Source organism: Urocitellus parryii, chromosome 9 (assembly GCF_045843805.1).
Source record: "Urocitellus parryii isolate mUroPar1 chromosome 9, mUroPar1.hap1, whole genome shotgun sequence".
In the NCBI taxonomy this organism is placed as follows: domain Eukaryota; kingdom Metazoa; phylum Chordata; class Mammalia; order Rodentia; family Sciuridae; genus Urocitellus; species Urocitellus parryii.
The window spans coordinates 95,325,052-95,339,914 of record NC_135539.1 but is presented as its reverse complement, the minus strand read 5'-3'; the positions used below and the strand labels follow the sequence as shown (position 1 = coordinate 95,339,914).

Sequence of the window (14,863 nt, the reverse complement as noted above, 5' to 3'; positions counted from 1 at the left end):
AAGCACCTCACACTGTGTGGCTTACAAAATATTTACCAAAAATTAGTTTGTTTGTTTGTTTGTTTGTTTGTTACATAAGGGTTAAGTACTATCATTTTGTAATTGTTTTCAGGATGTTCTGTGGATCATTTGCTCTATTACTGTCTTCCTTTGGGGTTAAGTGATTTTCTCTACTGGTATACTTTAGTTTCTCTGTGTGTGTGGTGGGGGGTGTCCCCACCCCTTTTTGATGAATTCCCTTTAGCAGTTCTTGTAAGACGGGTCTGATGGTGATTAATTCTCTTTCCTTTGTTTCTGTAGGACAGCTGTGCTGGATTCACTATTCTTTGTTCAGTTTTTCCTTTCAGCATTAGAATATACTATCCCACTCTACTGTCCTGTAAGAGTTCTGCTAATAAATCCTTTGCTAGCCGTATTGAAATTCCCTTGCATGTTAAATGCTTCTTTTCTCATTCTGCTTTCAGGATGCTGTCTTTGAGTTTTTGCAGTTTGAATATAATATATCTTCATGGTTGAGGGTTGCAGAATTGGTTGTCTTGTTGAATTTAATCTGATTGGAGACATTGACTTTACTGTGCTGGTGTGTGTGTGTGTGTCTCTCTCTCTCTCTCCCTCCCTCCCCCTCTCTCCCTCCCTCCCCCTTCCTCTCTTTCTTTCCATGTCCCAGTTTGGGGATACTATTCATTAAATAAGATTTCTACCCTTTTATTTTTCTCTTTCTTGTCCCTTTATGGCTCACAAAGTTGCTATTTTGATTATCCCATAAGTCTTGCAGTACTCCTTCATTTATTTTTATTATTTAATCTCTTTGTCTTATGACTGTATTTTCAAGTAACTTGTCTTTGAGTTCACAGTCCTTCTGTTTTATTAGTTTTAATTATATTTTCAGCTCTAGCAATTCTTTTTTAAATATATTTATTTTATTTGTTTATTTATTTATTTTTATGTGGTGCTAAGGATCAAACCCTGTACCTCACCAGTATGAGGCAAGCTCTCAGCCACAGAGCTACAGTCCCAACCCTCATTCTGATCAATTATTGTATTTATTTTCCGTGTTGTTTGCATTTCATTGAGAGGTTTCTCTGTTGTTGTTTTTCTTTTTTTTTAAGTTCACTGAGTTTTCTTAAAATATGTATCTTGAAGAATTTTTAATCAGGCAGTTTATTCCTCTCCATTTTCTTAAGGCCAAAGCTGTTTTATTTTGTCCTTTTGGTGATATCATATTTCTTTTTTTCTTAATCCTTTTGGCAATGGATTGGTATCTGCACTTTTGAAGACATGATTTTGCAAACTGACTTTGTCTGGATCAATTCTTCACCAGTCAGCTAGTTCAGAGATTCTGGACAGGCTTTCTGGCATGATCCATGGGCAAGCTTGCTGCTGCCACACTAAGGCTGGCTTGACTGGTGCCTGAGGCAGCAAGGACTTAGAGCCTGAATCCAATTGAGGGAATTTGTTGATTTGGTCTCCTGGAGTGGGTCTGGAGCTTGTTACTTCCAAGGATTGACTTAAAACCTGTGACCATTTGACACCAAGGCAAACCTGGGACTGTTGTGTATTGGCCTGATACTGAGGGCTGTTTGGGGCCAAAGGGTACTGAAGTCAAACCAGTAGTAGTAGAGACCAGAGATCAAGTCTGCACCATAAGCCTGAAATCTAGGACTGTGAGGTCTGGCCTGGAATCAAGGTGGATCTAGAGGTTCAGTTCCTGGTTAGTTTAGGAATCTGGGAATATTGAGGTTTGGATATGAAGTATCCCCCCACCAAAAGCTCCTGTATTAATGCAGGATATGAAGTGATTAGATTATGATAGCTATTGTTATGGGCTGACTTGAAAATTAGCCCAGACTTACTCTATTTTGTTCAGACACCTCACCCTATGTGAAATTGGTCCTCCTTCTACATGAGCCCACTCACATAGAAGCTGACACCTCTACCATCACCCACTTGCACCCTGACCACTATATCCTTGAACTATGGAACTAATGCAAGCTTGTTTTTCTAAAAATGTGCTTCTGATAATATGTAGTTTTTCACTTTATGAAATGTGTCTTGTGATTATAATTGCCTCTTCTGTCCCCCCTTCTTTATGGTTTTAGTCCTTATAAGCTGGTTCCCACCCCCAATAGTGGTTGAGGATTGTAGAACTGCTTGCTCTCTGTGCTTTTGACCCCAGCCAGAATAAATCCTTTGTATTTTGCTTCAAAAAGACCTGAAGTTTTACTTGGGACTTTGGAATAGTGTCTCAAAACAATAACCTATTCAGTGAATTAATTCAATTAATAGATTAATAATTTAAATGGATTAACAGAGTGGTAACTGTAGAGAAGTGGGGTGTGGCTGGAGGAACTAGGCCACTGAAGGCATGCCTTTGGGGTTTATATTTTGTCCTGGTGCTTTGCTCACTCTCTGATTCCTGTCTGCCATGAAGTGAGGAGCTTTCCTACACATTGCCCTTCTACCATAATTTTCTGCCTCAGATGAGACCCCAAGCAATGTATTTGACTGATCATAGACAAAGACCTCTGAAACCCAAATAAACTTTTCCTCTTCTAGGTTGTTCAGGTCATGTATTTGGTTCACAGTGACATGAAGCAGGGGGGCCTGCCTGGTGTTGGATTTTAATATGATGTGCTCAGTATTGGAATCCAAGGCAAAGTCCTGTATTCACTTCCCTCCACTTTCTTCAAGTGGACAATAGGTCTCTCTGGGCTGTGCTGCTTGGGGTTGGGGAAATGATATGCAGATAATATAAGACTATGCTCTCTACCCTCTTTAATGTGTCTACACCTAGGTATCTTGATATCATACCTTGTTTCCTTAGCACTTGTGAAGATATTTTCACATATGGATATTTGTTCAGACTGACCTTTCTTCAAGGCTGTGATCACTAAAGAGTCCTATTCTCCATCTTCCTCCCTGTTATTATCAGCAAAATTCTCATAAACAGTTTCTGGCAAATGGGGACAGTATGAATCAAATCTCTATATTTAGAAGAGGCATGATTTTTTGGTCCAAGAAATTTGCTTCTGAGCTTCTCCTCACCTAAACTAGTTCTGAAAGTTCTGTTTATTCATCTTCTCTCTGGCTTCTGCATGCCCTCATGTGTATTTTTGGATGTTTTTGGTATCTTCCTTTTATTCCTTCTATTCTTCATTTAATAAGAGTTTTTAATCATAAATTAATTTGATCAGGTGTTTATTAACTGCATCTGTGAGATAATTTTGTAGTTGTTCTCCTTTAATAATTTCTTTTTCGAAATATATTTATTTTAATTTTGAGACAGTGTCTCGCTAATTTGCTAAGGCTAGCCTCAAACTTGCAATTCTCCTGCCTCAGCCTCCCAAATCAAAGGGGTTAGAGCAGAGACGTTCCAAGAGGCTCCTCAGTGTGGGCGAGTGAAATGCCCTGGCTGTGAGGAAGAGGCCCAAATCATCTCTACTGTGTGTTCAGATGTACATGGGTTTCTTCTAAGTTGACTAAAGCTGTTTTAGAACTTCAGGTACCTCAAAGATTTTAGGTGGACACAATATCTTTTATTTTTATGTGGTGCTGAGAATGGAACCCAGTGCCTCATGCATGCTAGTGAAAGAAGGCCAGAGTGAATACACCAAAAAGGGACTCCAAGATGGCCGCGAATAGAGTGCATCACACCCCGTGTACCGCACCACTGCGCAGGTGAATAACGAGTTAGAACGACAAAAAACTATCTTGTTAGGACTTACAGCAAAATGGGGGTGCACCGAAACCTAGAGGAAGGATTTCCAGCACCGAGGTCCAGTAATTGAGTCTCAAACACGAGCCAACTGTGCGACCGGAGATCCGGGCTGACTGATCCGTGCGGCCCGCCCCTCGGCTACAGACAGCGGGGCTCCGCCGAGAATCGACCAGCAAGCAGGGAGAAACGTTGCTGTGGATTCTGTGGAATCCTGCCAGCTGAGCCCTCACTGAGCCCCAGGCTGAGTTCGGGATTTCAGACGGAGAAGGAAGCGGTATAGTTCTATCCCCCACAACGGAAACTCCACCAAGGAAACCAGCAGCCAACATCTTGGAGAGCTGAAGTAACCACCGCCCGCTCTCCAACAGATTGCAACAATAAAACAGGTGTGTGTTACTCAACTCATCTCCCATACAGCGGGGAATTCGCATAAAATCTCTCCTAGGCTTTCCGGGGGAGGGATTATCAGAGTGAGCCTGCATAAAGACGCGGGGAAAACTAGAGACACCTGACCTTCAACTCCCCCTCCCATCAGCGGCGAAAACAAAACCTGTCTTGCCAGCGCTGGGGGAGGGGCAAGCGGAAAAAATCAAAACAATAGAGTGCTGGGGTCCCCAATAGCCACCCTCCACACCCAACAAATGGCAGGCCCAGAGTACAGTTTGAACTGCTGAGAGGCATCACTCAGGGGAAATCTGGTCTAGCAGGAGAAACCAGGACTAGCAGGAGAAACAAGGGGACTAGAGGCCAGGCCCTCGCGACTGGGCGGCTGGAGACCGCCCGCCCGCCGGCGACCAATCACCCGCCAGCTGCCCTCAAGACTGGGTGGCTGGAGACCGCCCGCCCACCGGCGACCAACCGCGCAACTGGGCGGCAAGAGATCGCCCACCCGCCGGAGACAGATCATCCGCCGGCTACCCGTGCAACTGGGCGGCTGGAGTCCACCCGCCCACCGGCGACCGATCACCCGCTGGCTGCCAGCGCGACTGGGCGGCTGGAGACAGCCTGCCCGCCAGTGACCAGGAGCTGAAACCAACCAGAGACAGTCCAGTCCCACCCCCCCATTCGGACACCCCGGCAAGGAGCCTGGGGCCCGCCATAGCAGAGAGGTGACGTCACTGGAGCACGGCCATTGGAATTCCTTCCCAGCGGAATCCACTTTAGCAGGCGTAGTCTACCAACTCAAAGGAGAGACAACAGAGATATACAAAACCAAAACAAATCAATAGAAGAGAGCAGAAACACAGCAATCAAATAGAGCTGGAAAGTAACGTGAACATCATGAAAAAACAAGGGAAAAAAGGACTGCAAACAATTCAGGACAACTTAATTCTACAGGAGGACCTAAAAGCATCAGAAACATGGATAGGGAAAGAACTCAAGGCATACCTAACTCAGATGGAAAGGAATATTAGAGAAGACATGAGACAGCAAGTCGAAGCAATAAAAGCATATTTTGAAAATGAATTAAACAAACAAATTCAAATGGCAAAGAAGGAGCTTTACCAGGAGATAGAGATCTTTAAAAAAATCAAAGAGTAATCCTAGAAATGCAGGAAACTATAAACCAAATTAAAAACTCAAACGAGAATATTACAAATAGACTAGATCAAGTAGAAGTCAGAACATCAGATAATGAAGACAAAGTTTATCAACTTGAAAAGAATATAGTCAACACAGAAAAGATGCTTAAATCCCACGAGCAATCTATTCAACAGATATGGGATGTCATAAAAAAACCAAATTTGAGAGTCATCGGGATAGAAGAAGGCATAGAGATTCAAACCAAAGGAATGGACAACATATTAAATGAAATAATTCTAGAAAACTTCCCAGAGATGAAAGATGGAATGGATTGCCAAATCCTGGAAGCCTACAGGACCCCAAACATTCAAAACCGTAATAGACCAGCTCCAAGACATATAATTATGAAGATAGCCAACATACAGAACAAGGAGAGAATATTAAAAGCTACGAGAGAAAGGAGGCAGATTACATTCAGGGGTAAACCAATTAGGCTAACAACTGATTTTTCATCATAGACTTTGAAAGCGAGAAGATCCTGGAACAATGTATTTCAAACGCTGAAAAATAATGGATTCCAACCAAGAATACTGTATCCAGCAAAATTAAGCTTCAGATTTGACAATGAAATTAAAATCTTCCATGATAAACAAAAGCTAAAAGAATTTGCAGCCAGAAAACCAGCACTGCAAAGCATTTTGAGCAAAATACTACAAGAAGAGGAATTGAAAAATAGTGCCCAAAACTAACAGCGGGAGGTATCTCAATAAAGGGGGAGGAAAATAACCAAAAAGTAAAAACTAGCCAAAGTAAAATAAATAAATAAATAAACATGACTGGACAAATCATATTTCAATTGTAACCTTAAATGTTAATGGCCTAAACTCACCAATCAAGAGACATAGGCTAGTAACCTGGATCAAAAAAACAAATCCAACAATATGCTGCCTTCAGGAGACTCATATGATAGGAAAAGACATACACAAGTTGAAGGTAAAAGGTTGGGAAAAATCATACCACTTACATGGCCCTCGGAAGCAAGCAGGAGTGGCCATACTCATATCGAATAAAATCAACTTCAAACCTAAGTTAATCAAAAGGGATAAAGAAGGACACTATATACTGTTAAAAGGAACCATCCACCAACAAGACATAACAATTATCAATTTGTATGCACCAGACAATGGTGCTGCAACGTTCATAAAACAAACTCTCCTCAAGTTCAAGAGTCAAATAGACTACAACACAATAATTATGGGTGACTTCAACACACTGCTCTCACCATTAGACAGATCCTCTAGACAAAAGCTGAATAAAGAAACTATAGAACTCAATAGCACAATCAATAACCTAGACTTAACCGACATATATAGAATATATCAACCATCATCAAGTGGATACATGTTCTTCTCAGCAGCACATGGATCCTAGAAACTATAGAACTCAATAGCACAATCAATAACCTAGACTTAACCAACATATATAGAATATATCAACCATCATCAAGTGGATACACATTCTTCTCAGCAGCACATGGATCCTACTCAAAGATAGACCATATATTATGCCATAGGGCAACTCTTAGTAAATATAAAGGCGTGGAGATAATACCATGCACCATATCTGATTGTAATGGAAGGAAACTGGAAATCAATGATAAAAGAAGTAAGGAAAAATCCTACATCACATGGAAAATGAACAATATGTTACTGAATGATCAATGGGTTACAGAAGACATAAAGGAGGAGATAAAAAAAATTCTTAGAGACAAATGACAATACAGACACAACATACCGGAATCTATGGGACACAATGAAAGCAGTTTTAAGAGGGAAATTCATTTCTTGGAGTTCTTTCCTCAAAAAAAGAAAAAAACCAACAAATAAATGAACTCACACTACACCTCAAAAACCTAGAAAAGGAAGAGCAAAACAAAAGCAAATGTAGTAGAAGACAAGAAATAATAAAAATTAGAGCAGAAATCAATGAAATTGAAACCAAAAAAACCATTGAAAAAATTGATAAAACTAAAAGTTGGTTCTTTGAAAAAATAAATAAGATCGACAGGCCCTTAGCCATGCTAACGAAGAGAAGAAGAGAGAGAACTCAAATTACTAACATACGGGATGAAAAAGGCAATATCACAACAGACACTACAGAAATACAGAAGATAATTAGAAAGTATTTTGAAACCCTATATTCCAATAAAATAGAAGATAATAAAGATATCGATAAATTTCTTAAGTCATACGAACTGCCCAGATTGAGTCAGGAAGACACATACAATTTAAACAGACCAATAACAAAAGAAGAAATAGAAGAAGCCATCAAAAGACTACCAACCAAAAAAAGCCCTGGACCAGATGGGTATACAGCGGAGTTTTACAAAAACCTTCAAAGAAGAATTAATACCAATATTTTTCAAGCTATTTCAAGAAATAGAAAAAGAAGGAGCTCTTCCCAATTCATTCTATGAGGCCAACATCACCCTGATCCAGAAACCAGACAAAGACACTTCAAAGAAAGAAAACTACAGACCAATATCTCTAATGAACTTGGATGCAAAAATTCTCAATAAAATCCTGGCGAATCGAATACAAAAGCATATCAAAAAAAATTGTGCACCATGATCAAGTAGGATTCATCCCTGGGATGCAAGGCTGGTTCAATATACGGAAATCAATAAATGCTATTCACCACATCAACAGACTTAAAGACAAGAACCATATGATCATCTCGATAGATGCAGAAAAAGCATTCGACAAAGTACAGCATCCCTTTATGTTCAAAACACTAGAAAAACTAGGGATAACAGGAACTTACTTCAACATTGTAAAAGCTGTATATGCTAAACCTCAGGCTAGCATCATCCTAAATGGAGAAAAACTGAAGGCATTCCCTCTAAAATCTGGAACAAGACAGGGATGCCCTCTATCACCACTTCTATTCAATTTAGTTCTTGAAATACTAGCCAGAGCAATTAGACAGACAAAAGAAATTAAAGGCATAAAAATAGGAAAAGAAGAAATTAAATTATCGCTATTTATGGATGACATGATAATATATTTAACAGACCCAAAAGGGTCTACAAAGAAACTGCTAGAGTTAATAAATGAATTCAGCAAAGTGGCAGGATATAAAATCAACACGCATAAATCAAAGGCATTCCTGTATATCAGCAACAAAACTTCTGAAATGGAAATGAGGCAAACCACTCCATTCACAATATCCTCAAAGAAAATAAGATACTTGGGAATCAACCTAACAAAAGAGGTGAAAGATTTATACAATGAAAACTACAGAACCCTAAAGAGAGAGATAGAAGAAGATCTTAGAAGATGGAAAAAATGTGCCCTGTTCATGGATAGGCAGAACTAACATCATCAAAATGGCGATATTACCCAAAGTTCTCTACAGGTTTAATGTGATGCCAATCAAAATCCCAATGGCATTTCTTGTAGAAATAGATAAAGCAATCATGAAATTCATACGGAAAAACAAAAGACCCAGAATAGCAAAAGCAATTCTAAGCAGGAAGTGTGAATCTGGAGGTAACGCGATACCAGAGTTCAAACTGTACTACAAAGCAATAGTAACAAAAACAGTGTGGTACTGGTACCAAAACAGGCAGATGGACCAATGGTACAGAATAGAGGACACAGAAACCAATCCACAAAATCACAACTTTCTTATATTTGATAAAGGGGCTAAAAGCATGCAATGGAAGAAGGATAGCATCTTCAAAAAATGGTGCTGGGAAAACTGGAAATCCATGTGCAACAAAATGAAACTGAATCCCTTTCTCTCGCCATGCACAAAAGTTAACTCAAAATGGATCAAGGAGCTAGATATCAATCAGAGACACTGCATCTGATAGAAGAAAAAGTTGGCTACGATCTACATACTGTGGGGTTGGGCTCCAAAATTCCTTAATAGGACACCCATAGCCCAAGAGTTAATAACAAGAATAAACAAATGGGACTTACTTAAACTAAAAAGTTTTTTTCTCAGCAAGAGAAACAATAAGAGAGGTAAATAGAGAGCCTACATCCTGGGAACAAATTTTTACCCCTCACACTTCAGATAGAGCCCAAATATCCAGAATATACAAAGAACTCAAAAAATTAAACAATAAGATAACAAATAACCCAATCAACAAATGGGCCAAGGACATGAACAGACACTTCACAGAGGAGGACATACAATCAATCAACAAGTACATGAAAAAATGCTCACCATCTCTAGCAGTCAGAGAAATGCAAATCAAAACCACCCTAAGATACCATCTCACTCCAGTAAGATTGGCAACCATTATGAAGTCAGACAACAATAAGTATTGACGAGGATGTGGGGAAAAGGGTACACTTGTACACTGCTGGTGGGACTGCAAATTGGTGAGGCCAATTTGGAAAGCAGTATGGAGATTCCTGGGAAAGCTGGGAATGGAACCACCATTTGACTCAGCTATCGCCCTTCTCGGACTATTCCCTGAGGATCTTAAAAGAGCGTACTATAGGGATACTGCCACATCAATGATCATAGCGGCACAATTCACAATAGCTAGACTGTGGAACCAACCTGGATGCCCTTCAATAGATGAATGGATACAAAAAATGTGGCATCTATACACAATGGAGTATTACGCAGCACTAAAAAATGACAAAATCATAGAATTTGCAGAGAAATGGATGGCATTAGAGCAGATTATGCTAAGCGAAGCTAGCCAATCCTTAAAAACCAAATGCCAAATGTCTTCTTTGATATAAAGAGAGCAACTAAGAACAGAACAGGGAGGAAGAGCATGAGGAAAATATTAACATTAAACAAAGACGAGTGGGGGGAGAGAAAGGGAGAGAGAAGGGAAAGCATATGGAAATGGTAGGAGACCCTCAATGTTACACAAAATTACATATAAGAGGTTGTGAGGGGAAAGTGGGGGGACACAAGGGAGAGAACTGAACAACAGCAGATGAGGTAGAGAGGCAAGTTGGGGGGGGAAGGGAGGGGGGATAGTAGGGGATAGGAAAGGTAGCAGAATACAACAGTCACTAATATGCCATTATGTAAAAATGTGAGTGTATAACTGATGTGATTCTGCAATTTGTATTTGGGGTAAAAATGGGAGTTCATAACCCAATTGAGTCAAATGTATGAAAGATGATATATCATGAGCTTTGTAATGTTTTGAACAACCAATAAAATATATATATAAAAGGGGGTTTAGAGCCATGTACCACAAACGCTCAGCTTTTAATCTTTTAATGTGAGGAATCATATTAATTGGCTTTCTAAGGTTAGTTTCGCATTCCAAATTGAAGATTTTGCTTGCAAGCGTGTGCATACAAATAAATGTTATTTTGTAATATTTTTGCATTTATAAGGAAAACTTATCCACGATTTTTTTACCAGTCATTATTGATGTACTTTCTGTGTTCCAGACACTATTATAAGCCCATTATTAAATTATCTTATTTGATACTCAGGATTACAAATGGGGACACCAACATTCCTAAAGTAAAACTATTTTGCTTAGATTCATACTGTTAGTAAATACTAAGGCTGAGAATCAAGCACATCTCTCTGAATGTAAAGCCTATTTATATAAACTCTATGATAAAAGAGACACACACATAGCAAAACTCCAATGGGTATTAACAGTGGTTATCATTGTGTGATGAAATAATAGATCACTTTCTAATTTATGAACTTTCTTATATTGCAAGTTTTACATGCAATTTTTATGATGAAATAGTCACATAAAAGCAATACAAGCCTGTGAAGAATGAAAACTGAACTGACTTTGATTCCAAAATTATGTAAAATCATACATAAATATTCATCAAGAGTCCTCAAAACAATGAAAAAAATGATAATCTGAGAACAGAGATAAATTACTTCAAAAATTGCATGGAATGAAATACTTCTGAAAATAGATCTGATACATATAATGGATATAATTATGATAAAAATAATACAATAGGGAATTAGATTGGGATTTAAATCATAGTTCTGTAACTTGCCATATTTCTAACCTTAGTCTAATTATTCCCATTGAGACTCATTTGTTTCCAGTATAAACTAGAGAAAATAAGACTAATTAATTAGCAAACACACTATCTTAATAAATCAGGTACCTAAAGAACCTAGAACACAAATGTTCAATACTCTTACTATTTACATTGCTTTTATTTCTTGAAAACAGTTATTCACAGTAGTTCTTTCATTATGTGAGTTGCATTTATTTTCATGTGAGAATGCCTTCTTTTTACATATGTTCAAATGCCTTCTTTCAACAACAGAAGGACTTAACATGTTAATGCCCTAAGATTTAAATAACACTTAGAATTATGTCCAGAAGATGTTTTCATTGTTTTCTGAAATAGAAGTCAGAGAAATAGAAAAGAGTAGTTAGTCTTCAAAATTGATGAAAAATTATTGCATAATTATAATTAACATGTTGATGACTTCAGATCATAGAATCTGCACTGCAACAGCTGGAATCCAAGCCCACTGAAGTAGAAGAATTTGTGGAACACTTCACTTTTTTGGAAGCGATTTCATCCAAAATATTTCAATTAGAAGATGAGTACTTAACAATTAATCAGTTGTATTCTGTTGTGAGATATTACCATTTATATATTTCAGAAGAGCAAATTGCCATATATAAAATTCTTTTTGGCAAGTTTCGTCAACTAAAAACAACTATAAAGTTAAATAAAACAAACAGGGAGGCTGCCATAACAAAATTCAGGGAAAAATTGGAAGCAAAAATTGCTGGTCTACGAGTGGACGTTAGTAATTTAAAAGCCAACGTAAGTTTTTTGTTTTTTCTCACCAAAAACTTGATCTTCCCTTACTATGCATATTTGCTTTCTGTGGTATCATAACTAAAAAATTTTAATCCAGTATTCTTAACCTGGGATTACAGAATGTTAGTAATATGTGAACTTCAATGGGAAATAAAATTATATCTCTATTTTCAGTAACCTCTAACTGGAATTTAGCATTTTCTTCATCTATGAATGAATGTAGGCAACCATCAGCAGCAGAGCTGCTAACTTACCAGAGGCTTCAAGAGTCCCAAAGGAACCTTTAGCATAAAAAAAAAGGGCTAAACCCCCGAAACCTTTTTAGGTCTTTGCCTGAGCCTAATGTAATGATAGTTCCAACATGACTTATCATGTTAGATCTTGGATTATATACTAGTGTAATTGTCAGCAAAATGTGTAATTTCTGAATGTTTTGGTTTCTGAGAATGTCTGACTATTGTTGTTTTTTAGATAGGAACTCCTGTTCTGTTTTTTATTGGTACTCGAGTGCAAATGGCAATGGAAATGATTCGGACTTTCTCAGAGGAAGCTGCAAGTTTGGTTAACAAAATTAAAACCTACTCAAGCTATCAGGATCATTTTGACGATCACCAATATCATATGCATTCTCTTAATATGGAAGAAATTACAAATATTGTGCTCTCAGAAATCTCTGACATTGAATGTGACTTAAGTTTGAGGAAAATGTTATGGGAAGCACAAGACGAATGGGAAAAGTACTTTTGGGAATGGAGGAAGTGTTCTCTTCAAAGTATTGATGTAGAATTAGTACAGAGAACTATTACAAAATTGCTGAATATAATCATTGTACTAGAAAAAGGTAAAAATGTGTTTCTCAAATTTTCTCACTCACCTAGGATTACATAAAATATGGCCTCTGGGCAATGTAATCATTGTCTTTGGTTGACCATTATGGCTAGAGGAACAATATAGTAGTTTAGGTAGGAATTATTTGCTGAAACAAGAGATTAAAGCTTTGCCAATAATAATAATAAGAAGTAATAACAAACTTTGTCTCCTTTAAAAGTTGATACTACATGAAAATCCAGGGAACCAGTAGAGTAGAGGAAAGGAGCTAGGTGGAGAGCAGAAGAGAGAAAAGGGGAAAATACTGGAGAATAATATTGGACAAAAAATATATTGTTATATTGTGTACATGTATGAATTTGCAACAATGAACCATTATGTATAATTATAATGCACCAATAAGAACATTAAAGAGTTTTTTAATAAAGTAAACAAAAGTCAATTCTGTGGTAGAACTCCAGACACTTGACTCAGATTCTAACTCTTGCTAGAGTATTGTCCAGAGTTATTTTAGTGATAGAGGCCCACCTTCAGAATCTTTACCCAAATTCTCTTCTATGCCTATGGTATCCTTTGGGCAGTGTGGGAAACAGCTAAAAAGTCATTCTGAGAGGTTTCCCTGGTGCTAATCATCAAATTTGAAATTTTGCCAATGGAGAGAGACTCTTTCTGAGAGGATTCTATAAGATCATATCCTTTCCAGGAGGAAAGTTTTGTTTCACCTAGCCAAGAGATTGTTTTGTTTTTGTTAGACTCCTAGCTTATCACTCAGCAAAACCAAAAAACAAAAACAAAAACAAAAAACCCTGAACAAACAATACAAAATTTTATTTTGCTTGTCCCTAAACTATAGAAGAAATAAAGCTATCACAAATTTTTTAGAAAAAAGAACAACTAGCTGCACATCAGTCTCACTGCTTTAAAATAATACTCATTGTGTGCATTCTCAATGTTTTGCTATGTACATGTCTCAGAGAACAATATATGAATTAACAAGTAGACAACACATTCCTATAGCCATAGTTTCACAGAAATAATATTGTTGTTTGCCAAAGTTGAAACTGGCAAAATCTAAAGTTTGCTTGTTCTTTCTGTCTCTCCTTTTCATTTTTATTTATTTAGTCATACATGATGGTAAAATCAATTATGATATAATTATATAAGCATAGAATATACCTTATTCTAATTAGTGGGTGTGCATGATGGTGGAATTCATTTCAATATTTTCACATATGTACACAGGAAAATTATTCACTCTACTGTCTTTTTTTTTTTTCTGGGTACCAGGGATTGAACCCAGGGGCCTTACCCACTGAACCACATGCCCAGCCCTTTTCATATTTTATTTAAAGATTAGGTCTTGCTGAGTTGCTTAAGACCTCACTAAGTTGCTGAAGCTGGCTTTGCATTCACTATCTTCCTGTCTCAGCCTCCCAAGCTGCTGGGATTACAGATATGTGTCACCACACCTAGTTCTACTGCCTTTTCTATTCCTATCTCCCCTCCCTTCCCTTCATTCTATTTGTCTAATCTACCAAACTTCTCTTTTCCCTCACCCTTTATTGTGGCTTTAGCTTCTACATATAAGCAAAAATCATTTGACCTTTGGATTTGGGGGACTGGCTTATTTCACTTAGCATGATAGTCTCCAGATCTATCCATTTACTGGAAAATGCCATAATTTCATTTTTCTTTATGACTGTGTGTGTGTGTATGTGTTGTGTGTGTGTGTGTGTGTGTGTGTGTGTGTATAATGTGATGTGTGTGTTTCTATTTCACATTTTCTTTTTTCAATATTTAATTTTTAGTTATAGTTGGATACAATACTTTTATTTCACTTATAAATAAGTGAAGATCAAACCCAGGGTCTCACACATGTGAGGCGAGCGCGCTACTGCTGAGTCACAACCCCAGCCCATGTATAACACATTTTCTTTATCCATTTATCCGTTGAGGGGCACTTAGGCTGGTTCCATAGCATAGC

The 14,863-nt window shown here is 37.8% G+C and overlaps 1 protein-coding gene across 1 annotated transcript in view; it reads left to right on the top strand.

Annotated features, from left to right (window-relative positions):
* Positions 1-14,863, top strand: part of Dnah14 (dynein axonemal heavy chain 14) — a 356,406-nt gene that overhangs the window by 97,951 nt on the left and 243,592 nt on the right. Inside the window, exons 17-18 of the mRNA XM_077802938.1 lie at positions 11,713-12,058; positions 12,527-12,892. Of these exons, the coding sequence (XP_077659064.1) occupies positions 11,713-12,058; positions 12,527-12,892 (712 nt within the window). The remainder of the gene's footprint in view (positions 1-11,712; positions 12,059-12,526; positions 12,893-14,863) is intronic.